The sequence below is a fragment of the Mauremys mutica genome, chromosome 4 (genome assembly GCF_020497125.1).
Source record: "Mauremys mutica isolate MM-2020 ecotype Southern chromosome 4, ASM2049712v1, whole genome shotgun sequence".
NCBI lineage: Eukaryota > Metazoa > Chordata > Testudines > Geoemydidae > Mauremys > Mauremys mutica.
In genome coordinates, this window is record NC_059075.1 from 18790250 (window position 1) to 18817331 (window position 27082).

Below are 27082 nucleotides of genomic sequence, written 5' to 3' on the forward strand. Positions count from 1 at the left end.
TCCTAATCTTTCTCAAGAAATGTTTTAATGAGTCACTCACATAAAAGTTATAAACCTCTCATCTTATTACTTAAAGAAAGGAAATGGAGGAGCAAGGCGATGGTACAGCTTAGCCCCATTAGACTGAACTACACAATTGGTTTGTGTAAAAAGTCACAGGGATAAATACACCTATGTGAGCATCCTTTGACCCCCAAACTGGCAGCTTGTCTGATGCAATTGCCTGTGGGCCTGTGACATCTTATGGCGAGCGTCAGATTAGCTGCTGAAGTCCCCTCTTTCTGCTTTTGAGGCTCAATACTGTAGTTGGTTTCATCCATTTTCAGTTGAGACGAGGCATGCATTCCTTAGGAGAAAAGGTTGCTTCTCCCTGTTCCTATTTAATTCTTTGCCTACTTTAAGTTGCCTGCAAGATGATGTGCTGTTGCCCCTCAGTGCAATATAGAATATTCTTTATCAATCAACAATAGTATGCACAATGTTTTGTGGGTTGTCATGACAGGGGACTTTGGGATCTTGCAAGCATTGTCTTCCATCTTCTTCACAGGGTATTTTCTTCTGTTGCAGACTCTCAGGTAGTCTTTATCTTTCTGAATACAGTAGAGCACTTTGTCAAAATATTTTCTTTTAATTTTACATGAAAAGAAGGCCTGGTAAAAAAGGATGTTGCTATTTATGCCTATAGAGAAAATAAAGTCCAGGAAGCTAGTGCTCACAGGCCAGATGAATTTGTTGGCCCTCTTTGAGAAACACTTGGATAGACGCATTGGGGTCCACTTTGACACATACAAGAGGGATTCAGCATTTATTGCACTATCATTGTTAAAATGATCCCCTTCAGAAATATCTTTACTGTAGGCTATTAATGGGAGGGGGGGCTCCTAAAACAATGGAGCTTTATCCTTGCCACCTTCATAAACACTCAATTGTAGCATTATGGAAAGCCTTAAACTATAGTTGAGCATGCATGGAATGAATACGTGGCCCCCTGACTGAATACAAGCTGTAAGTGAATTGAAGAAGTTTGTTGATGTCACAAACCATGTAAACTTGGCTCATGAGATTTACGGACTGAATCAAACTCATAGGATTAAACTCCTGACTTGATAATTAACCTGGGATTCAATTCTGTTATGTGTGATATTAAGCAAATAACCATAGCCTGTTTAAATGAGTTTGCGTGCTCTCTTCCATGCCTGGGAGCCCGGTGAAACATTTCCAAGAGCTATCTTTTGCCCACATAGGAGAAAGCTGGAGGGGAAATGAGAACACCATCTGCCAAGGTTTTACTCACAATCATTTCACATATGTGTAAAATACAGCATTGCAGAGCCTTTGAACACAAGAAGTAATGCTTGCACACATTGCAGTAGCAAAAAGAGCAGAATGATGGTCTTGTGACCTGAGACTTGATTGACCTGGGTTTAGTTCCTGGTATTATCTACCTATGTGACCTTGATTGAATCAATTAATCTGTGTGTTTCTGTTCCTTTGCTTTTTCTTGTTTCTTCAGTTTATAAACTCTGGAGGCAGGGACTATCTCTTACCAGATGTTTATGTATTGCCTAGGACAATGGAGCTCTGATTTTGGTTGCAACCTTTAGGTGTTAGTGTAATATATACAATAATAATAAAAGAAATGGAAGACAAGTGGCTACAGGAAAAGGTGTGTACACGACAGGGTCAGCTCAGTTAGTCTTCAAAGGGAAGGCTGGCGCATTCTCTGGTGTTTGGGTTGAGTGGGCTGTCAGCCTTGTGCTGCAATATACATTTAGATGTTATCTGCTAAGATCTTTGTCTTGGGCCATGCACAATTCCACACGTGTGACACCGTTATTGCCTCATAAACCAAGTCCAGCATTTCAAAGCAACCCGTCTTATCTGAAGAAAGAAGATAACGAGCTGGGATTGAAATTCTTCCAAGACTTTGAAATTCTGCTTCACGCTGCTGTAGTACAGACTCACAGCCAGGATCAGCACTAAACAAAGCGAAATCCACAGGAACAAGGGCAATCCAGCTGATGGCCTGTCATGTGCTGGGAGAGGTTGGGGAGAGAAAAGAAAGAAGCATTATTTTAGTGTTGTCTGCAACAGCTCCCAAATTTGACCCCCCACTGCTGCCTTTGTCCTGGTTTTCTGGAAACAGCAGGTTAAGCAGTGCTCTGGTTGTGAGTGCTTCTATATGCATCAGTTAAATGGCAGCGAGTCACACCTCCCTACAGAGGCTACTGAATATAAAAGATGTAATCTAATGGAGCATTACAAGGGTTTAATTATCTACAATAAGAACAGGATTACCATAGTTAATGCATGTTCTCAAATTTCCTCACAGCAATTATTTTTTATACATTTAAGCAAAACACTAGGTTAAATACTAGAGAATATTAAGCAACCACGACTAATTATTTAATGCTCACAAATGTTCCATAAAGAGAGAGGAAGTAGATTACTTGCCTTTTCCCTGTAACATTAACTTGTTACAGGTCTTGCTAATTAAAATAAGAAGGAGATGAGGATGTGTCAACTGAGCAGTGCATTTACAATGCTTTCACGGGGCCAGTCTGTCTCTCAATGTTAAACTTGCTAATCACACTGGAATGTTCACTGTGCTTAATCATAAAAAGGAATATATTGTAAACATTTCTTCTTGCTTGTAAAAATAATCTGAGGCATTTCAGATCATGGGGTCAGGCATACTACGAAATCATTGGGCTACATTTTACAGCTTGGGTGCCATTCTGCTGTCTATTATAGCCGGGTTATGCCATTGCAACGTTCTCAAAGGGTCTGGTCAAGAATAACAGGGGCAAATAGATATTTAGATATGAGAATGCACCTTTAGTGAATCTTTCTGTTACCCCGTCATGATGCGAGAAGTTAGCCAGTTTTTAGGGTCCTGCCGGTTGTTTCCACTAAGATGAGAAATTGATGATGAAACCAGATATTTCTTTGGGGCAATCCTGTTTATTTACGAATATACGAAGTCCAGTTTCCCTGAACACAGCAGGAGATAATTTCTTTGCTTCTAGTTCTAAGCCTCTTTTCTACAGCACTCTGCCCAAAAAGCTCTCTCACCCCTTTCTCAGGGCCACATCCCTAGTGCTTGTTCTGCTGTCCCCCTGGGTTTCTTCTCCTTCTCTATGTCTGGTATATGGTGTTTCTCTCTTACACAGGCACACAAGCCACCAATCACTGCCCCAGCACCTACATTTGCTATATCAGTCCCCAGGCAAACTCCTTGGGGTCACATAGTTCAACTTCTACTCAAGCCTTGCCATGTGGCTGTGTTCTGGGTGGTTCTGTTGTTTCCAGTTTCTGGTTCCAAAAAGGAGCTCATTTGTTTTGTACACTTATCCTGAGTGACACCCACCAGTTTCAATGAAGTTTAACCTCACCCATAACTTTTCCATGGTGTATCCTATCACTACCATGATGACAGCTCAGGAACTAATGGGGGCATAACCCCCTTCCATCCAACCAGTTGGGGGCCATTGGGCATAATTGCCTTCCTTCCAACCAATTGGGGGCTAATAAGAGAAAGGTGGCATTACAGCATTCCTATCCCACTGGAAGATACACCCAGATAGAAGGAATTCTACACTGGCCAGTTAAGCTGGCACTACAGCAACTTTGCACCACTAGTCAAAGGGCTAGAATCTGGCATCAAGTGTCTAGAGTTCCCCGACTTCTGAGGATAGGTGCTTCTCATTGCTTAAGACACCTGTGCAATAGATTTGCACTGTGCTCCTGCGCTGTATCCCACCTGGAGGAATAGGCTGCCATAAAAAGGATGGAGAAAAGTTGTTCTCTCTTGCCACAGAGGGCAGGACAATATGGGTTCAAACTACAGCATAGCCGATTTAGGTTAAATCTCCGGGAAAAACTGCCCATCTGTAAAAAGAGTGGGACAATGGAACAAACTAGCTAGAGAAGAAGCAGCTCCTTCACTGGAGGCTTTCAAAAGGAGGCTGGATAACCATCTGTCTGGGATGGTTTAGACACACTGAATCCTGGATTTTGGCATTACGACCCTTGCAGTCCTTTCTAACCATATGGTTCTATGATTCTAGAGAGCAGCACAACAACGTGGGAAGGAATTGTGCATGCTCCCTGCTGCAGCATGGGTCAGTGCAGCGTATGCAGGTCATGCTGTGTATGGGGGAAGGTTCTCAGCAGTAAAAGGAAGCTGAGAACACAGACATGGGCAGTGATTTAAAGTAGATCAGAACAAGAGGGGGATCTGGCCAGTTCTGTTGGGTGGTATCACAGGTGTTGACGTTAGGTGGCAGATCCTCAGCTGGTGTAATTTGGTGCAGCTACCTTGAATGCAAGGATTGTTACTATTCTACATGTCGGCATTTCTATGGTGGGCATCTGGGTAAACTCTCCCTGCCTGACAAGCTGAGACTTGCAATGCCCCAGTGGATCAGAGAAGGGTCAGCCTCATGATACAGGCAAAGAAACAGGCACACCAGGATTAGAGCTAGACTCTAACCATACAGTCTTCTTTGAGTAAGGGGCAATGCGTAGGGTACTTCCCAGCTCCTCCCCACTGCTCTGGGGTAGGAGTAAGTTACTTCATACCCTCTCCTGGAACAGCTCATTACTCCCTGTGTGTCTGGTCATCTACTGTGGATGGCAGGTTGTGGGGGCTGTCTTGCTACTTCCCATCCCTTTCCCTGACTCCCCTGATCATTTACCAATGACAGGGAGTACGGGGCTCTCCTCATTGCAGCCGGAGTCGTAGTCTGAGCAATGGAGTAAGCCAGAGGGCATGTTATTCCTGTCTTGTTCTCTGCACTGAAATTACAAAAGCTTATATGTAGCAACTAAATTAGGTTTATTTAAAGATTACAGCATTCTAATGACAGAAATCAGGGCCTGGTGACCACTGCAGCCTGCCGCTCACCTGGTTGTATCCCTGCAGCCCAGAGCCCCATCCTTCACTATCAAAGGTGACCCCTTTCTGCCTCTGCAGCCGCACCCCATATCCTACCACAACAACAGCTGCACCAGACTCCCTCTCCTTTCCTTGCCCAGCCAAATAAGAGCTGTGGCAATCTACTCACACAGGAAACCTGTGATATATTTCCACTCTCTTAATTCCCAGGCTTGTGTTTAGCCACAAACCATCCATCTTTTACCCCTAAACAGCATATGTGAGCTATTTCTGAGAGCGTAATGGGTGTTCTGTTGGTCTGCATGGTCATTGCAGTCAGTATTATTTTATAAAGCACTCCAAGTATTAAATGTGCTCTCGAAAACCAAATTCATGCCTGAATAAAAAGCGAGAGTGTGCAACTATTTGCCTGGCATATGCACATAATCAATAAGAAGATAAAGATGTGGTGTGTATTGTTATGGGTAAAGGACTGACATTAGCTGTAGCGTATTTAAATTAGCTTCTATTACCAACCCTGGAATACATAGCAGTCAATTAAGCTGTCATACAGATGTACATAAAGGAAGGTAAAAGTCATAAAATCAAGCAACAAGCACATAATAATGTATCAAAAAGTGTGCGGGGAGAAGGTAGAATGTTAATAGCAATCATTTGAAAGCTCACCAGAAGCCAAATCGATGCTCTATAATAGAGTTGGGTGAATTATTTGCAGCAAATAATTTCTTCATTTGAATGTAGCCCTTCTTTCTGCTTGCAGATTATCTGTGAATAGGCTTCGATTTTTATTAATTTGTCTGTTGTTTGGAATTATTCTACAGAAGGTTTATGTGAACGTATTTTAGCCTGTGGATTGCTCACCAGCTCTTTCCAGTGAAACTATGTGCTGTTCGATATTTCCAATGTGTGATTTGTCTCTTGAATCACCTGATATTGTTCCTCGTTCTTAACTGGGTGACAGACTTCAATAAAAAGGTCACAGTTAGTCTTATAGTAGTGAAAATGATTTGGGAACTGATCGTGTGAATTGAGAATCACATTTTGATTCAGGCCTTTTTATTCCCTCTCCTCTGACATTCTTGCAGAGGGTTTATAAATCACACAAACGTTGCTCTCTGCATGGTTTACAAGGGATTCACACTTCAGATATAAATGTAGATATTCGTTAGTCCCCATTCATGGTGGAAATGCTCACTCCCTGCTTATAAAGTTTCAATGAGGGAACAGAAAAAATTACAGTTGAGGATATGTCTGTACTTTGAGCTCGGGGAGTAATTCCCCACTCAAGGAGGCATACCCATGTGCTTGAACTAGTGTGCTAAGAATAAAGCATTGCTACAGGGACATGTGAAGTGGGAAGGGCTACGCCCCTGTCTGAGATGCTAGGCATGTACTCAGGTCAGCTAGCCTTTCCTGCCGTTCACTCTATTTGTAGCATGGTAGCTCGATTAGAGCTAGCGCTGGTATGTCTTCTGTAGCTGGGAATAACCACCACCAGCCTGAGATCAACAATCAGATCCTATGAATAATGAACAGTGCACAGGTATAGTGGAAGTGAATTCTGATAATTGAAAACAACCTTCAGGCTTAACGATGTTTGTTGTACAATTGCAAATAAATTCTTTTAAAAAATCAGTCTGCTCATGTCTAATTTGGAAACAGAAAAAAGGGCTAAATTCTTCAACTGGTTGGTGAAACTTCAAAGGAGTTATTTTCCATCAGCATATGTAGTTCAGTTTAAATCAAAAAGCTTGGTGAAAATAGATACATTTTTCCAGAATTTTGTGGTTAAAAATGAAAAAAGAAAGTCCTTTTTGAATGAAATGTTTCAATTTTTTGTTTTGAAATTAAATTCTCATTTCAAAACAGTTTATTTTGTATTATTATCATCTATACAACAGAAGAAGTTTAAAGTGGGATTTGACAACTAGACACTCTGAGTTTGTTGAAACACAACATTTCGAACAACTCAGAATGAATTTTTTTTTCTGGAATTTTCCTTCATGGAGAATTATGTAATTTTCAGTTTTCACTGCAATTTGTAACCAAGCCAGATTTCAAAATTGAAAAATCCTTTGTGTAGTGGAACTTCCGTCCTCCACACGGCTCCGTTAACCCCATTAGCTGAACTGTTTGTTACAAATAATAAAGAGGCAGCTGGTCTCTGATAGAGGTACAAGACTGGCTCACAGGAGCTCAGGATTCAATTCCTGGCTTTGATACAGATGTTCTGCGTGACTGGGGGCAAATCACTCGTAACCAGCTCAGCTGATTTAGACCAGCTGAGGATCTGATGCAGCATGTCGATGAGTCTCAGGTCCTCATCTGTAAAATGGGGATACTAATCCTTTCTTCTCCCTTTTTTCTAACTTGTCTATTTAGACCATGGGCTCTTCAGAACAGGAAGATCTTTAACTAGGTATGTGTACAGCACCTGGCACAGTGGGTCCCAGTGAGGGTTGCCAACTTTCTAATTGCACAAAACTGAACATCCTTGCCCTGCCCTCTTCCCCATTTCAACCCCCTGCCCCATCCCTTCTCTGAGGCCCTGCCCCTAGTCGCTCCATCCCCCCTCCTTCTGTTGCTGGCTCTCCCCCTCCCTCCCTCACTCATTTTCACCAGACTGGGACAGGGGCTTGGGCTGCAGGAGGGGGTGTGGGCTCCGGGGTGGGGCCAGAAATGAGGGGTTCAGAGTGTGAGAGGGGGCTGAGGCAGGAGGTTGGGGTGCAGGAGGGGGCTCAGACCTGGAGCAGGGGGGTGGGATGTGCGAGGTGATGTGGGTTCTGGCTGGGGGTGCAGGCTCTGGGGCGGGACCAGGGATGTGGGTGCGGGCTCCGAGAGGGAGTTTGGGTATGGGAGGGAGCTCAGGGCTGGGGCAGGAGCTTGGGATGGCGAGGGGGGATGCAGGCTCCAGCTGGGATGCAGGCTCTGGAGTGGGACCAGGGATGAGGGGTTTAGGGTGCAGGAGGGGGTTCGGGCCTGGGGGCAAGGAGTTGGGGTCTGGGAGGGGGTGTGGGCGGCACTTACCTTGGGGGGCTTCCTGGAACCAGTGACATGTCCCTCCGGCTCCTAGGTGGAGGCGCGGCCAGGCGGCTCTGTGTGGTGCATGCTCGCTGCCTCCGCCCATAGACACAGCTCCCATTGGCTGTGGTTCCTGGCCAATGGGAGCTGCAGAGCTTGCACTCAGGACAGGGGCAGCACATAAAGCCCCCCAGGCCATCCCTCCGCCTTGGAGCTGAGGGGCATGTCACCGCTTCCGGGGAGCCACACGGAGCCGGGTAGGGAGTCTGCCAGTCCCGCCAATAAGACTTTTATTGGCCCAGTCTGCAGTGCTGACAGGAGCCACCAGGGTCCCTTTTTGACCAGGTGTTCTGATCGAAAACCAGACTCCTAGCAACCCTAGTCCCAGTCTTGGTTTTGGGAGGGCCTCCAGATCTTCCTGTAATATAGTCAATAACACTTGCACACAGATTTCCTGGAGTGTTTCTGCAACTTTTGTTTGCCTTGAATATTCTTGCACACACAAGAAGAGAAAACAGATTATTTTAATTATTTCCTCCACATCACCACTGTGTTAATGAACTGCATATTCACCACGGGTAGAAGTCAGCCGAGAGAACGTCAGCTTAGCTTACGGGGGCTTCACTTTCCCTATCTCCGTGAAAAACCTGGACCCATTTTATTGCCATAAAATGTATTAATTATGTTTAAATTAAACATGGCTCCAGGGACTGAATTCTTGTTTCCTCTATTTGTCTTACCTTCTGTTGGTTTAAAATACTGGAGCAGAACTGATCACATATTGTGCTTCATGCACACACAAAAACACTGACAGCATGAAACAATTCCTATTCATGGAGTATCGCTGCACAATTAATCGCAGCAGCAGGTAGGCAATCTCAGGGTAGTGCCAGGGATGGCCCACAGTTATAATGTAAAACTTCAACTTACCAACTCTGTAGTCCCAGCAGGAAATGTCTAGAAAAGAGAATGAAAATGTTCTTACACGCTAACAAAGGCTGCCTAGCAGAGTGAAATAGGAGCTAGGAGGCCTGATGAGAATCTGGGCCCTCTGGCCCACTAAGTGAAAGTTGCTACCTAAAAACGGCAAGTGTGAAAAGGTAGAAGCATTTCAGGAAGAAATGGAAAACAGACAGTGATGGAGCAGGAATGTAAGAACCAGCGACTGCTGCTGTTGTGATTGGGAAGAGAGGTTTCGTAGCTGTTGCCAAGAAGGAACGCCTCATCTGAATAATTTCCAGCATGAGAATGAGACAGACCAGCAGGCTGAGGTAGGAAGTTAAGTTTAAAACAAACACTATTGTAACATGGATTCCTCATCTAACAATACCCCGGAATGGTGCCTATTTGGCAAGGAGAGCTCGAGTACAACCCAGCATGAAAATACAGCGAATGGAAAAATGTCAGTGGCGCCAACAAGCTTTTGCTTACCAGCCTCTAACTGAATTGTATTAATAGCACTGTATGGACAAACAGCAAGGGAGGCTTAATCACAGGCTGTTTGCAATAAAGAAAATTAGTTATGGCTCTTGAAGCGAAAGACTGGGAATTTTTCATGTCTTAAAAAAACCTGGGGCTGGTTCTCCTCTCAATTACACTTCATTGTGAGTCAGGAGTAATACGATGGGATAGTTTGCAGCAAGGGAGATTTAGGTTAGATATCAGGGAAAACCTTCCAACAATAGGGATAGTTAAGCCCTGGACCAGGTTACCTAGGAGGTTGTGGAATCCCTGACAGAACAGAATAAACAAACACCTGTCAGGGATGGGCTAGGTATACCTAATCCTGCCTCAGAGCAGGGAGGACAGACTAGAATCAGCGGTTCTCAAACTTTTGTACTGGTGACCCCTTTCACATAGCAAGCTTCGGAGTGCGACCCCCCCCTATAAATTAAAAACACTTTAAATATATTTAACACCATTATAAATGCTGGAGGCAAAGCAGGATTTGGGGTGGAGGCTGACAGCTCGCGACCCTCCATGTAATCATCTTGCGACTCCCCCCTGAGGGGTCCCGACCCCCAGTTTGAGAACCCCTGGACTAGATAACCTCTTGAGGTTCCTTCTAGTCCTACATTTCTAGGATTCAGTGGAAACCAGCATAAGCAATAATATTTACAAATTCATGGATGACAGGAGAGGTCCTGGAGGACTGGAGAAGGGCTAATGTAGTGTCCATCTTTAAAAAAGGAGAAAGGGAAAGGAGGAGCTGGGGAACTATAGATCAGTCAGCCTAGTTTTGATATCTGGGAAGCTACTACAGCATGTAGAAAATATTCAATTTGTGAATACTTGGGTGATGAAAGGATAATTACTAGCAGCCAGTATTGATTTACCAACAACAAATCATGCCAAGCCAGCTTGATTTCCTTCGATAGGGCAACTGGTTTGGTGGACAGGGGGAAGTGGTGGACATAATATACCTGGACTTCAGCAAGACTTTTGACACAGTTCCACATGACATTCTGATAAGTAAGCTGGAGAAATGCCGGCTTGTCAGAACTTCCATTAAGTGGACACATAATTGGTTAAGCAATTGCAAACAAAGAGTAACTATTAATGGAATGATGTCAGATTGGAGGGAGGTCTCAAGTGGGGCTCCACAGGGATCTGTTTTGAGTCCAGTGTTGTTTAATATCATTATTAATTACTTGGATGTAGATAGAGAGAGCAAACTGATCAAATCTGCACATGACACAAAGCTGGGGGAGTTGCCAACACTTTAGAGGATGGAGCTAAAATTCAGAGGAATCTTGATAAATTGGAGAACTGGGCTATGGACAACAAAATGAAATTCAACAAAGACAAATATAAGGTGCTACACTTAGGGAAGAAAAAAACAAATGCACAAATACAGAATGAGGGAAAGCTGGTTTAACAGCAGCACATCTGGGAGTTGTGGTGGATTACAACCTCAACATGAGTCTGCAATGAGATAACGTTGGGAAAAAAAAGCAAATGTAGTTTTAGGTTGTATTAATAGAGGCATAGCATGCAAGTCACAGGAGGTGACAGTACCATTCTACTCGGCATGGGTTAGGCCTCAGCTGGAATAATGTGTTCAGTTTTGCTCACCAATGTATAGAAAGGATGTAGAGAAACTGGAAATGATCCAGAGGCGAGTGACAAAGATGATCAAAGGGATGGAATGCAAGCTATACAAACAAAGGCTGAAAGAACTGGATATGTTTACTTTTGAAAAGAGGAGATTAAGGGGGAACATGATAGTGGTCTTCAGATACTTGAAATGCTGCCATAAAAATGGAAAACAGTTTTCTCTTGTCACAGATGGCAGAACAAGAGGCAATGGATTCAAACTACAGCATAGCAGATTTAGATTAAATCTCAGGGAAAACTTCCTAACTTTAAGAACAGTAAGACAATGGAACAGACTGCCTAGGGAGTTTGTGGAAGGCCCTTCATTGGAGGTTTTCAAAAGGAGGTTGGAGAGCCATCTGTCTTTAGACACAACAAACCCTGCATTTTGGCAGGGGGTTAGACTGGGTGACCTTTCTGGTCCCTTCTAAGCCTGTGGTTCTATGGTTCTAAATGAGAGGAGAATCAGATCCTTTATAATTCCATTCCACATCTCCCAACTTGCACTAGAGAGAGATTCTTGCACTTGTTACTGTTGATATGGACATAAATGCTGGGAGTGAGACGGGGAAGAATAATTTCTCCTCAGACATGTGGTGGTAAGCATGCAAGCAGACATCCACAGAATTTAGGGTCAACTTACTGGATCCTTTCATGTGCCAAATTCTGAATGACTAGAAAGGCCCACAGATAACGTGATCCTGGCCAAAGTCCATTGAAGTCCCTGGCTAAATCCCTTTTGCTTCAGAGTGACATAAACAGCACATAAATCTGTCCTAAAGAGCCACCACCTCCATCCCTGGTCCACAGAGGGGGTGTTCTGGGATGGGATGAGATGGGGTGAAAAGGGACATGACCAGAACCTATTGCTCTGTCAATCATGAGCTGTTAGAATGCTCCTTTAGGGGACTGTTCCAGGAGGTCAGTGAAAATAGCTGTGTGGTTGTTTTAACTTGTGCCAGGGCCTATTTTGCCACTAGGGAAGGCAGAAAGGTGGATCACAGCCACCTGTGCTGAAGACTGAGCTGAAGGATTGTACCCCAAGAAACTGGCCCGATTTACACAGATAACACAATGAATTGTGGTAACAGACATTGGAGAGGAGGGGGATCTGAAAAGATGTGGAAACACTGGAAAGAGAATGCCACTCTTGGGAGAGTATAAATAGTTTAAATATCTTAAACATACCATATCCAGTGATCTCTGGCTCACGAAATCGAACCCTTCTCTCTGCTTTTCGCTTTTCACTCACAGCTTGGTTCACGGGTGGCCTTTTTCTCAGTATCGAAGGCGGACATTTACTACAATTCGTCTAGATAATTGATCAAAGCACAAAATGCCATTGTTCAAACTGGAGTAATGCCTTTTGAATGAAAGCTTTGAACTTGCTTTGGTTATATAGTATTTGTATGGTGTCCTTCAAAAGACATGATCTGAAACACACTTGTTGCAACATTGTTGACACTCAGATCATTGCAGTATTTACAGTGAAGTAACGCTGTGCTTCCTTTCAGAGTCATAGATCTGGAGTTCACTAGAACTTGTCATCACCAGAAGGCATGACAGAACAGAACTTGGTTAAAACATAAAAATGCAAGAATTGTTATTTTTGGAACAAACTGATTTAATTCAAAAAGGGATTTTTCTTAATCTGAAAGTACGTGGCGCTTAAAAAAGCGGCATAGTCCTAATAGGATAGAAAAACACAAACACGATATCAAATATTATAGGGATGTCTTCCAAACTATTCTTCCAAGTTAAGCAGTTCCATGGTGGATGAGCACATATCATTGTAGTGACTGGTATGACACACTAGTCTCATGTTTGTGTATCATCCTGATGTGTATGTTATGGTAACTCATATGCTTCTTAAAACTTAGATATACTTATATTGTCTTTCTCACTTTTGCTTGAAAACAACATTCAATCTTAGATCATAGAATCAGATTATTATGGATCCTGCGGGCAAACGACAAACAAAATAAAATAAAAAATCCCAGTTTCCTCTTAAAAATGAACTTTATCATGATGTGATCAAAGTCTATAAGTGAGTCCCAGGCAGATGAGTTAAGAACTGTGCACTGCACACATGCACCCAGTGAAAGTGGGCAAAGCAGACGTACCATTCTATATTTTGACAAGGCCTAACTGTGGTGATGGGAGTTTTCCCTGCTACATTATTACTTTGTGATCGAAATCCAGTGATGAGGATAAATATATCTGCTCACAGGTGTCCATCCTCCCTCCCTGGACAACCTGCTGGGCACGGTGAAGGTAGCGCCTACCACAATGGGGTCCTGGTCTATGACTAGGGCTCTTAGGGTCTATGGTAACACTAATAAAAATTAATATTGGTTGATGCTGTTTCCACTGTTGTAACCTCCCTCTCCTGTTTCATCACTTTGGCCTCTCCATCTTATGTTCCTTTCATCCCCATCAACTCACTCTGTTCTATCCCCTCTTCTTTCCCTAGTTTAATCTTTCTACTCCTTACTGCCTGTTCCTTCTGCCCATTCACACAGATCAAATGCCTCTCACCCACCCAACCACACACACGTATCAGGCTGCAGACATACTACATCATGTGCAGGGCTGTGCCAACTGCCCTCCCAGCTAACTCTGTCTCCCAAAGTAGAGGGGACATGTATATCACCAGGCTTCACTGGCTTACACTTCAATCAAAATCCCATATCAACAAATGGAAAAAGACAAACTCTGTATGTGTGAACATATATGGGTAGAGTTCAGCATCCCTGTCCAAACTGCACAAATCAGGGGAACAATGTTCATGTGGAATGATTCTTTTTGGGGCTAGAAAGGAGGGAAAAAGGGCTATAAACTTGCCACCAAATCTTGCCACCAAGTCTTTAATCAGGCCTAACTCAGGTCTTGATTCAGCAAAGCACTTAAGTGCATATTTAATTCCCTGTGATGTCAGGAGGACTTGTGCGGAATTAATACTTGAGTAAGGTCTATGATAGGACCTCAGGATTGGACACCAGGGTGCTCATTTATCATTCTGGACATGAATCTATCCTTGGATCATACCAGGATCTAGGGAAAAGTCCTATTCACATTATGGGGAGGGAATAATAAAATAAGGGGTCATGATCTGAATGGGCTAAAGATAAAATGTAGAAGTGTTACCTAGAGAAGATCCTTCTCATAGGAATCACCATATCAGATCAGACTAGCGGTCCATCTAGTTCAATAGCCTGACTGTGACAGTGGCCACTACAGGATGCTTCTAAAGAAGATCCAAGAAATCCAGCAGTAGGAATAATCTTCACATAGGGGAAAATCTCACAGATTCATAAATGTTAAGACCAGAAGGAACAAGCCTGATATGCAGGCAGTCAGACTGGATGATCATAATGGTCTTCCTCCTGCATAACACAGGCCATAGAGCCTAGCAATTCCTGCACAAAGCCCATAACTTCTATTTGAGCTACAGCCTCTCTTTCAGAAAAGTATCAAGACTTGATTTAAAGACTTCAAATGATCTAGACTCCACATCATCTCGAGGTAAGTTGTTCCAATAGTTTTCTTCCTACCCTTCATTTGTCAGACTGACTTAAGTCCTGAAGCATGAAGGCTCATATGTATTTTCCAAAATTCTTGAAGTTTTTTCCCCACAATCTTTTCTATTATAACTGTGCATGTTCTTGGTGACTGTATAAATATCCAGTCCTTTCTCTGGAATCTTGCTGAGCAAATGGCCTCAGAGATCTATCACAGCAATGAGTTCCACTGACTAGATATGAATATGAAAAAGTATTTCCTTTTATCAGTTTTAAACTCACTGCCCTTCTGCTTCATTGCATGTTCTCCAAGAGCACCACCAGCAAGTGAATAGACATGCAGGAAAAGTGGCTGGAGTAGGTAATAAGTTAATTTAAGATAAGTATGGACATATCCAACAATTCTACTTTAGTGATATTATTGGATAGGCAACTGAAAAGTGAGGTTTTTCTGCTAAGGGGAAAGGAGTTAGATGGATTAGATCACAGACAAATGTTTCTACATCCATGCATGTAAATGAGGCTGTGTTTTTCATAATGATTGTTGCATTTCTATGATCATTTTGGGCTTTCTTTTTAGAAACCATTCCCAATCTCAAACTCTTGCAAATAGCTCAGCTCTTATTCTTCCTTCTGTTGATAATATGTGGGCGAAAGTCATCAGGAAATGATATAGCTGTAGTGGGATCACATATATCTCTCTCCAATACAGTTATGGCCTCACTTTACACATTCCATTATTATCGTAATAAAGTGGGATTTTAACATTAGAATTTTCTACAGATATTATAATAAAATCATTGATAGAATTTTAGTTGGGAAGAGATGTGATTCACTCTCAAAGGGGCTTTAACAGCCCCTTGTCAAACAGTGAAGGCCAGTCATAATTAAATATACATTTTTCCATCAAAAGCCCCAGTGCTGATCATTGAAATATGATATTTTATTGTTTTACTGCATAAATAGCATAAGCAAAGCTTAGTGTTTTGTTTTCCCGGGGCTATTTATCCATGATGGCATGCCTACCTAGTCTGCTTTTCTGCTCTTCCACAGGACTTGGTGAAATCCCCACAAATGCTCCTTAAACATGGGGCAAATGTATTACCGAGTGGGATGAGTGGGCTTAGTTCTGCTCTCAGTTACACTGGTTTGATAACGAATCTCAACAGGGGAGAATGGGGCATATGTTGTCCTCTTGTTACCCACCTCACCAACTGGGAGAAGAGCAGCCTCTGTGGAGCCGCTACTCGCCTTCTTGCACATTGTAGCAGGCAAGGGTGGGGAATGGGCAGAGTCTTGGCCCTCTCCATCCAATGTACTGGCCAGCGTGAATGAGCCGACATACCAGGGGAAGAAATCTGTGCTGAGGCTAGGGCTGGTGTTCACATTTTTCACTGAAGATAAAGCTCTGTTGACATGCACCAGCTGAGGACCTGCCAAATGTCTGCACCATTCATATAACTATAAACCGTGGGCTAAAAGCATGACAGTGTAATGAACTTTGCTTTTCACTTGCAGACAGGAAAGCAGCATTCAGATTAGGATGGCAGCTAGTTTTTGATAAACTGGGATTCTCCACTGTAAGCTGCATGTAAATAGAGCAGTTTGAAGTAACTCAGATATTCCCCTTACCTTCTCTTTCCTGTGCATTGGAGAGACCGAAGACTCTTCCTCATGCTGCAACAGGCTAACAGCTGCCGGGCTTCTAAAACTCTGGCAATCCACTCTCTGATGCCTCTTGCAAGGATTTCACTGTGTCTGGAAGTCCTCAACTGCGCTGTGTCAACACATTCTTTAGGGGGGGAAATTTCTTTCTTATAACTGTTCATATAAGACCCTATGCAGGCAGGTTGCTGAGGGCTTCCTGGTTCAAGGGCCCTCAATTACCAGGGACTTCCCTGGGAGATGAAGTTACCCAGGAGCTCCCTGGAGGCCCTCAGCACATCTGAGGATCTAGTATGTAGGATTTTTACATGAAATTTTAACAGATGCCCAAATCAGTATGAAGCCATATGGCTAGGGTCTGACTTGAGGCACCGCCCTGAACAAGGAAGGGTGCATAAGCTGCATTGTCCCAGAAGTACTACATCACAATTCCTTCCTTGGTTCCTCCTTGCCCCAAACAGATAGTAATTTGCTGCTGGTCTATACCAGCACCCATATGCTGACTAAGCTACTCTGCTCAGCAAGTACGGAGGTGGAGCCAAATAGCCACCCATTCCCCACCCACCTGCCCCAGGATGGTAATAAGCAGGGGAATATCCTCTCTTACCTCTATACCCCTATACTAATGTAGCCCATGTAGATGTGTAAGGGTGGGGTATCTTCTATTCCAGCTTATTCTCGTGCACAGCTGCATAGGTCAAGCCGCAATCTAGCCGTAGACATTAGAACTGTGGGTAATGATTTCTTTCCCCATCAAAAAATTCAGTGAAAACAAAACTCTTTTCATTATTTACAAAATTTGTTTTTGATTTTTTTGTGTGTGGGGGGTGTCTTCAAAAAGGTTAAAACTAAACATTTTTTGGTTTTCAGTAAATGAAAACTGACAGTTTTAGGTTGGGAGGAAAAGGTTTTAATGTTCTCAAAAAATGAAAAAGCAATAACCAGTTTGACCCCCCCGCCTTCAATTTTAACAAAAAGAAATTTTATTGGCAACAATAAAGCAACAATTTACTTGAAAAGCCATTGTCCATCAAAAAAAAATAGTATGGTTGCAAAATTGCCAATCAGCTCTAAGAAAGGATCATTTAAAATTGCCACTTTAACTATTCACCTTTAGATGCTTATAACATGGACAGCAATAGTTGTAAATGTTTGAATAAGCAGTGCTTACCTCAGCCCTCACATTCCAGCATGAAAAAATGCTATAAGCTCAAACTTCATAACAGCGACTGATCCATTCCCGCGAAGTGTTTTTGATTGCAGATTAGTCACCTAAAATCGCATATACATTAAGAATCAAACAGTTTAATGTACGATATGAAGGATTTCACGAAAATAACTGCAGTGAACGTTTAAGGTGATACTAAGAGAAGAAGTGAGTGTTACCATACTGAGATAGATTACTCTGTAAAGGTCTGGAGTGTCTTCTCCAACCTCATCGTCCTATTTTAAGTTATTTCCTATCAAAGCGGTGATCTCATTTCACTCAACATATATCAGAAGTAAAGCTGGACAAATAATTACTAACGAATAATTTGTCTGATGAATTTCATCTCTTTTTCACTTTGCTAATTGTCTATGAACAGATAGTGATTTTTGTAAACATATCATTATTCATATGTAAACAATGGATAATTTCTGGGACTAATTCTATGTCTGTAGATTGCTGCAAGCCGTTTGTTGCAAGTATTCAACGGTCAAAAACTAACCATGTTTTTAAAACCAAACAAAAATATTGTTAGCCAGTGGTTGAGGACTTAGGCCAATTTCTATAGTGAAGTTGTAATCATTAAAGCCAACACATCCTCCACAAGTTACCATGACTATTTCCTATCTTAAACAGAGGGGAAAACTATGGCATCGCAGAGAGCACTGTGTTGGCAAATGCTGGCTTTAAGGGCTTGCATTGTGTATGCAAATATGTGTCTTTACAAGAAAAGGGAATTTAGGTGTCAGCAGAAAAACATGAAAAAAAACCAACAACCCCAAACCCTCATGATCGACTTCCCAGTGAATAAACATGAACGGCCTACACAAAAGGACTGATTGCACATACAATACTTTCCTGCAATATCCCAATGGAAGATGTCTAGGAAATAAACATAACACAATAAAACAATTTTACGCTCAGAGGATAGCAGTGTAACGGTATGAACTCTTTTTCCATTTCCTCCAGCAGGAATAAATATTTTAGACAAGCAAAGTACTTTGTAAATGATGCCTTTGTGGGGATTCATCTGGCCTGGTTCAATTATTTCGAAACCTAGCAATTTTCTCATATCATTGAATCTGGTTTTATTGCAAATAGGGTCATAGAAATAGTCACACATTGCGATAATGGACTTAGTTTATCTTAACTATTAACACTTCCAATAGGTTTACACACACGTACATATACAATATTTATGTACATGCACAGTGCATATATATTAATAATGAAGTAACTTTATCTTGAACAATCTGAAAACAAAATCACGTAATAGCATACAGCAAGGGGTACAGTTGTAACTGGAAGCTGCAGATCAGTATAACAAAACAGAAAGGTGATTAATTAGAAGGGAGTCTTCCATATCTCCTCCAACTTCCTGAGTGTCAACCGATCCTTCGTTCAGTATTCCACCATTAGTGGTTCTGTGTACATGCCATTAATAATTTAGCCATGCAGCTGTAGGCCGCAAGATGAGTTTTCGTGATGGTCAAGTGTGATTTTCCACCGTCACGTAATACATCAGAAAAATATTAATTCCCCAGAGCACATAATTAACACTGAAAGGTGTACTATCCCCTTTTTGCCTCTGGAGAAACAAATTCACTGCTGAAAGATATCCACACAGTAGGACACCCACACAATGGAATACAGCCTAGCTCTTACTTGTAATATCTATCAGAAGGGAAGTCCTGCAAAAATCATGTTACTGTGAAAATCATTCACAAGGGGAATTTTTGTGACAAGAAGGGTGAAGATTAGTGTTTCTTTTGACAGTTGTTTCAGGGTGCAGGCATTTTCATGGAGTGTTTTGATTATTTTTAAAAAGTGTAATGGAAGCCATGCAATTACCAATGGTCTGATAACATTTAAAACTGTGTTAGTGTGAGTCCAACGTCACAGAAAGACCTCAGCTTTCATTTATTTCAGATCATGTATTTCTTAATTCTGTTGATACCTACAGACCCATTGTATCATGAGGCCAATTGTCCATAGTAAAGGAAAATAGAAAGAAAAGAAACATGCTACAATATTTCTATTGCTATCCATGAGGGTCACTCATACTCATGCCTGGGAGCCATGCACTTTTCATGCTCCATATTACTAATCTGCTGTGAAAGTTTTCATTGATGACACAGAGCTATGTACTGTCCTTTGATCATATCTGCAACTCCCTTCAATGTCAGTAGGAATTCACCTATGCACTGAAGGCGTCTATCAGCTGCTGTTTGCAAATATTAGAATAAACATTGCAATATCAAACATACTTATAGATCTGGTACAATACAGTAGAAGTTGCTTGATGAAGACACAACTCTGGCTCTGGCACTGTATACACCAGGCAGTTCTAAAGCAAAATTCTCCTCCTTGATCCACAGTGCTAATTTATAATCACGTACTGCACGTTCTGAATGGAACTCTCCTATGAGCAAATTCTGGGAAGAATATGCAACAGGACCATGCATTGTGGGTAGGCTGCCTACACTGCAGCTCAGAATGGAGAATTTGCCCTGTAACAGGGTATTACCAACTCTACACTGGGGAGGCAAGGGTTAAACAGCTGTTCTGAGCCCAAGGGGCCACACCCCTCACCTCTGCATTTAAAAGGATGTGACTCAGATCAGTCTGGGCTGACAGCAGAGGAGAGCAGTTGGGCGCAGCAGCCTCCTGCTGGGAAGCCGCCAAGGCTCCAGGCCACCAGGACCGAACCTCATAGCAAAGCCACTGCAAGCTGGCCAACCCTGAGACTCACCAGGGCTAGCGGGAGAGATGCTGGGGACAGATCAGAGGGGAATACACGAGGATCCCATGTCTGTTCCATGATGATGCCAGAGGCACTGGAGCAAGGGTAGGAAGTGACCCAGGGAGAGTGCTTTGGGGTATCAGGCCCTGAGTCCTGGATGATGGCTACTGTTTCTAAGGGCCCTGGGTTGGAACCTGGTGAAGTAGGATAGGTTCAGGTTCCCCTACTCACCCCCACTCTCACAAGTAGATGATGCTACACCTGAACCGTAGCCGTTAGGTGGAGTGGCCTCTGGATTCTCACCATAGGCAGTGCTACCTTGAGCTGTAATGGCCAGAGAAATTGATCCTTGGACTTTTGCTATTAGGCATCACACCTTGGGTTACCACCATTAGGTGGTACTGCCAGCCTGGAGCACAGTCAAGCCCTGACATGCCCCTTTAGGATCTGGCAGGAAATAATTTTACTTTTTTAGATGAGACTGGGCCAAATTCATCCATGATGTAACTCAATTGACATATAAAGGGGTTTGATCTGACTCCATTTCTTACCATTACCGCTTCTCGCTCATGCTTCTTTCTGGGTAGATAGTAAAACTGTGTATTCAGGATGATGTATAGTACATATATATTAGAATATCTGTGCCACTGAAACAAACTTTCTTAGCCACAAAATGTTTTTGGCACATCTATTTGATAATTAAACTTTTGGAATCATAATCAACCTCTTATTTGTGACCCCCAGTGCATTTTGAGATAAAAATGTCCCATAAACCATTAGATTTATTTCACTCGATGTTTTCCCCTCCATTCTGTTTATCCTGCCACTGGGATCTAAAATGTAAAGTATGTATTGATTAAATAAGAGTTACCAAGTAACCAAATGCTAATATCGGCTCTCTGCTCATTGCTTCCATATCGGTCAGTCTTACTGATCTGAATGTTGCAGCTGAACAGAGCTTAAAGCTGGCTGGAGAGGGCATTCAGAGTGACCTTTCATCTCTCAGTTGGTGTACATTAGGGGTTATTTTAGTGCTAAAGCAATCTCTCTTTAAAGAATCCTGGATTGTTGTTAACTGCAGTAGTACTAGCAGCAATCGTACTAAACAGAATGATCTTGCTGACTTGAGATAAAATAAGAGGAGACAAAGAGCATGAAAAGAAAAACCTTGGAAATTGCAAATATACTTGTCATAGAAATGTAGGGCTGGAAGGGACTTGAGAGGTCACCTAATCCAACCCTCTGCGCTGAGGCAGGGCCAAGCAAACTTAGACCATCCCTGACAGGTAACTGTTTAATCTGTTCTTAAAAACCTCCAATGATGGGGATTCCACAACCTACCTTGGAAGCCTAGTCCAAAGTTTAACTACCCTTATTTTTTCCCTAACATCTAACCTAAAATCTCCCTTGCTGCAGATTAAGCCCATTACTTCTTGCCCTACCTTCACTGTACACGGTTCTCTTTATAAACAGCCCTTACCATACTTGGAGACTATTATCAGGTCCCTGCCGTTAGTCTTCTTTTCTCAAGACTAAACATGCCCAGTTTTTTAATCTTTCCACACGGGTCAGGTTTTGTTGCTCTCCTCTGGACTCTCGCCAATTTGTCCACCTCTTTCCTAAAGTGTGGCACCCGCAACTAGACACAGCGCTCCCAGCTGAGGTCTTCCCAGCACCAAGTAGAGTGGGACAATGACCTCCTGTGCCTTAAATACGACACTCCTGTAAATACACACTAGAATGGATGGAGTGTATTATTTTAAGGGAGTTCAAGTTGAGTGGCAATTGCTTTTTATTCTTTGTTTTATAAAACTAATTTCCTCACATGAAATTCAGTTTAATTAAAATGTACATTAATATCGCTGCAGGAAATAATCTGAAACAAAGGGATTAAGGTCTTGAGCTAAATCCTGTGGAAATCCAAGGACTCTGATTGACCTCCAAGGACCTTGGATCAGGCCCTACATGGATTTGAGAAACGTGGAAACCATTAATGCCCAAACAGATTCTACAGATGATAGAGGACAACCAATTGGATGTGAGATTTGCAAAGTGATATAGAAATAAAAAAGGCCAATGGCATTTTCAGCTGTATAGTCAAAGACATCACAGCATGGACTGAGTTGATGCTATAACTCTCTATATGGCGCTGATGCTGAAACATGGCATTCAGGTTTGAGCACCTCGTGGAAGAGAGGTTAGAGAAGAGTAAGACAATGATGAGGGCAATGGAGGGATTGATGTCTGAGAAAAGGTGGAATGAGTGAAATACATATAACATGCATAAGAGTGAGGTGCATGTTAACAATCTACACGTATCTGAACTCTGTACAGACCATGAGCCAAGTTCTGCCCTCACTCACGGCCGATTTACACTCCTGTGATTCCATTAAAGTCAAGAGTTTTTCTGCATTTACACTGTGGTAACTGAGATCAGAATCTTACCCCCCACGACGGAGAGGGACGACCAGAGCGGCACAGAGGGAAATAACTAGGAGTAATGGGGAACATTTTCAAAATCGCCCATGTGGTTTAGGAGCATGAGTCCCATTCACTTTTCATTTTACCCAATGAGAATAAATTAAGAAAGGGAAATTTTAGGAGCCACATTAGGGAACACTTTCTGGCGGTGAGATGTATAAAACTCTTGAGCAGTCTCCTCTAGGGAATGGTGGAAGCCATGCTGCTAATGCCCTTTAAAACTAGACTGGACTAAACACCAGCAATGCACTGCGTTGGGTGTGTGATGGAGAGGATGAGCTAATATGGCTAGAGGGGTTTTTTGGACAGAATCTCAGATGTTCTCTGACCCCGTGGCAGCACTCTGGCTACCTCGGAATTCCTTGGCAAGGGGAAATCTGTAGGTGGCGTTGTTGCAGTCTATCACCCTCAGTTACACCTAGGGTGACCACATGTCCCGATTTTATAGGACAGTCCCAATTTTGGAGTCTTTTTCTTATACAGGCTCTTATTACCTCCCACCCCCATCCTGATTTTTTCATATTTGCGGTCTGGTCACCCTAGTTATACCCCATCATGCAGGGGGCATTTCTGAGAGAAATGAGATGAGGCTGGAGCACTGCTGTGTTCCACCTACTCACAGCTGTTGGAATGGCCCCTTGGGGCAGTGGGCAGCCAGGGAAAAACTGGAGTGCCGTTTGTGCCACTCTAAGGGCCAAAGAAACCCAACAGAGCTCCCAGAATCAGGGAGCTGAAGAGGTGATGTAAACCACTTTTTTCCACCAAACCCTGCTCCTGTGCCAAGCACAACTTTGCCAGAACTGTGAATCTGGGCCTCCCTAACATCTGTGTTGTTCTGTTCCCGCCTAGACAGTCACTAGCATTGGAAACTGAAAACATGTATTTTTCTTGTGCTACTTTATCATCTGCCATATGGCTAATGTCAATGCTGGGAAATAAGACATCGCTTTTCAGTGATAAGAAGTCGTGTTAGCTTTCCTGACGGACACCTGCTGTTCCAAAGCAAAGAGCTGTTCCTGTGGGATCCTGCGTGACTGATTTCCAGGAGAGTTACCTTATGTTTGACCGAGATAAATTTCTGTCAAGAAACCCTTTTGGGCTATGTTTTCAAGAGATCAAATTAACAGTATGCACTGAGGGTCCGATTCTGCGAGTGCTCCACAGGCAGGGAGTTGTGTGTGTAACACTGGCAGGATTGAGCCCCTGCTATGTTAGTCGATGTAACTGATTCGATCTGCTTAATTTGGCAATAAACCGATTTGCACACATGGGTTGGGCCAAATGCTGTTCTTAGTTACACCCAGGCAATTCTCCTGAAGTCAGTGGAAATTAGTGAGGGTGTGAGAGCAGAATTTGGCTCTCTACATTCAAGTGAACTCCTTGCAACATATTTTCATGGACAAAATATGATCAGTTCCAAAAGTGAGGTGGAAAGTTACTTTCCAGACAATGGGCACGATCCCTCATTTTCTTTTCTTTAAAATCTTCTGCAATATGATGGAAAGTGACTGACTGCAATGCTGAAACCCTGCACAGGGTGCACTCTTGTGCCAAGTGGCTAAAGGGTGTCTCTGCTGTTTCATTTGCTATACTACGGAGCCTCCCCAAAGTAGTTGTCCTTGCTCCTCTCCTCTCACATGGTTATTACCACTGATCAGCTGCCAGCATTTTAACAATGGGCTATCTCAAAAGCTTTCTATCTCAGCAATACACGTAACATTCCCTGGCTGAGATACCCCTTCCCCCCCAACACTCAAAATATCCATCAGTTCCACACTCTCCTCTTTCCTCCTTAAATCTATGAATTCCATACTCTTTCCCTCCCAAATCCAGCTGCTCCTCTAGATGGACACGTACCCCCCCCTTCAAACCCAGTACCTCTTCACTCATCCTATTCCCCCCTCCCCAGCATCTCTGAGGCTCTTCTAGGTGACTCCCTAGCTTGACAGCTGTTTCTCACAGCAGCAGTAGTGGTGGCAGGTGACTTGTCTGCAGACTCTGTTGGCAGTGGTAAGGGCACGCAAGTTGTCCGGCTGTCTCTGGCTGTGGGGTTATGTGGGGTGTAGGTCTGCGCTGGCTGTGGGCTAGGTGGTCCATTGGGGAATGACCCCACTTTTGGTTCTTGAGGTGGGCAAGTCTCCCTTGACTGCTGGATGTCTCCATTAGCTAGGGTGCGGGAAGAGCTCTCAGCAGGCGGGCGGGTGGGGGGGAGGGCAGTGAAACTAGTGAGTAGGAGGAACAGGACTCCCAGATCCAATACTGTACCAGCTCTTCAGACACTGGGAAGGCAGTGACTAGTTTGGGGGCAGCCGCAATGGTTGAATGGAGGACTTAGCAGTTGCCAGGCCAGTGAAAGGCAAGATGCTCAAAGGACTGTGGGGCCCCGGTGCTCCTTACTGTTGCATCAAAAAGGAGCAGCATTCATTCCTCCCAACACTTGTTTCTGACTGGATCATATGCTCAGCCTCAAAAAGACGACCACACCCTGTTGGTCATGCCCATGCTCTCAAGAGAGTACTAGGGGCCAACTCGCTGGCTCTGATATCATTCCTTAGTGCCATGGAGTGGTGAAAAGGGACCTTAAATGAGACCAAAAAAGGCTGATGAGGGTTCTCCTAGTATAAAGGACACATCTGGCTTTATTCCACATGCTTCTGTTTGCCAAGAGTTGGGGTAGGAAGGCATTGTGGCAGGAGCAGGAGAGGGCAAGGCAAGACAAGAAAGGGGTGGAGCCAGAGTGCATGGCGTTTTGTTCGATCCTCAGCCAGCAAAAGGAACTGCCCCAACTGGGATGCCGTAAAGCAGCCCTTTGGTTGCTCTTAGTTACACAAGAGCTAATGTTGACCTCTGGTGGCCCCAAGATCAGTGGAGTGGAAAGGTATCTGAAGACCAAGTTCCCTTCCACCTCTCAGATGCACCCAGCACAAGATCTCTGTAGCTAAGCTTATGTTCCTAGGGGTATATCCTACTGCCTGAGTGTTTTGGTAATAAGTAACTATCGATTAGAAGACAAACTAGAGAAAAACCCACATGTAAACAAACCCCCCACTATTGAAATCTTTGCTTTAGTTATGCCAAAAATATACCAAGTAAATCGTCTGAGATGCATTTTAAAATAATATTCCTGTATTTATGAGCCCTCACAAACCCCCTTTATTCCAAACTCTTAGCATTTGAGTAAGAATAGCAATTGGATGGTGGGGCGTTCTGATTACAGGCAAATGGAGGATAGTTATTGTGTCTGGAAATGGCACCGTGATCATGACAGGCAACTTTCCAACAACACACGTTGCTAAACTGCTCAGACTTATTTTTCTGTACAAAGTGTGACACTGGGGATCTGAAATATTATTAACCCTATTGCTACCATCAACACTGCAAACTGCAATTTAAAGGCTGGATTTTACACATTATTTCAGACAGATTAATAAACCCTCAAAACAGTTTTTTACAAAGAAAACAATAATATGTTAGTGTCCATAAGACCTGATAGAGATTGAGACCCTACAGCACTGGGTGCAGTATAAACACAGATAAAGACAGTTCCTTCCCTGGAGAATCTATAAACTAAAGGAGCTATGCTGAGTGACACCAGTTGAGGAGGTGGCCTTTGGTGTTAATAGAAGACTGAATAATACCGAATAATAAACTAAGAAGCTACAGCATTTTACAGATCCAAGTTAAGCAGCTTTAAGAGCAAGATGTTCATTGCAATGACCCATGCAGGCAAGAATACAAAATCTGTTTAGACATACCTGTTGCTCATGATGAAAAGTGGAGGCAGCATCTCATAGTGGCACGTCTAGCTTGGGAGGCCTGCTCAGAAAAATCCTTCATCAGAACAGCAGCTGTCTCCTTCCTTTGTGCAAATTTCTTTAAAGCTGTCAAAGATCCTGTAATCAGACTAGGTCATCAAACCCAGGCCTTATGAGGACTGGAAATAAGATCCAGAGATGAGCATTCAGCTGCATGGGCAAGGTCTAAAACACTACAGTTTCCAATGAAATTAAAATAAGGGACTTTAATTGCTGTGAGAGAAAAGCGAAGCCATAATTGGAAGATCTTTCAAAATACCTCCTGAAATGATGCTAGCTGCAAGGCAGGAATCTATGTGCCACCTAACAGAATCTGATAGCAGACCAAAACACTTACTGCAAATACAACGTAGTTAACTACTGGAGCATTTATCTATGTGATTTCAGGAAGTAAAGGCAAATTGTAATCTAGATTTCACCACACAGTTGAGTAGTTTTATTACTTGATTAAATAAAAGGGTAATAAGGTAATAAAAACGGATTCTTTTTCTTCTCCGTCTAAAAGCCTGAAACTGCAGTCAATATGTTTAATAATTTGTAGAATAGATTGGAAATAAAGCAATATAATTTGCTTATTTGCCACTGGGAAGTGAAAGTATGATTTTAGTGCCACATTGGTGTATAGGCCTGTGC

The 27082-nt window shown here is 42.9% G+C and overlaps 1 protein-coding gene across 1 annotated transcript; it reads right to left on the reverse strand.

The window, feature by feature from the left end:
• Positions 1-625: 625 nt before the first annotated feature.
• C4H14orf180 (chromosome 4 C14orf180 homolog) lies at positions 626-26523 on the reverse strand. The gene is made up of 6 exons (XM_045016104.1): positions 26390-26523; positions 17375-17475; positions 16171-16330; positions 12206-12329; positions 8852-8878; positions 626-2036 (listed from the first exon to the last, which is right to left on the reverse strand). Exons 3-6 carry the CDS (start codon positions 16186-16188, stop codon positions 1834-1836), a joined length of 372 nt encoding a protein of 123 aa, XP_044872039.1. The 5' UTR covers positions 16189-16330; positions 17375-17475; positions 26390-26523; the 3' UTR covers positions 626-1833.
• Between the last annotated feature and the right edge of the window lie 559 nt (positions 26524-27082).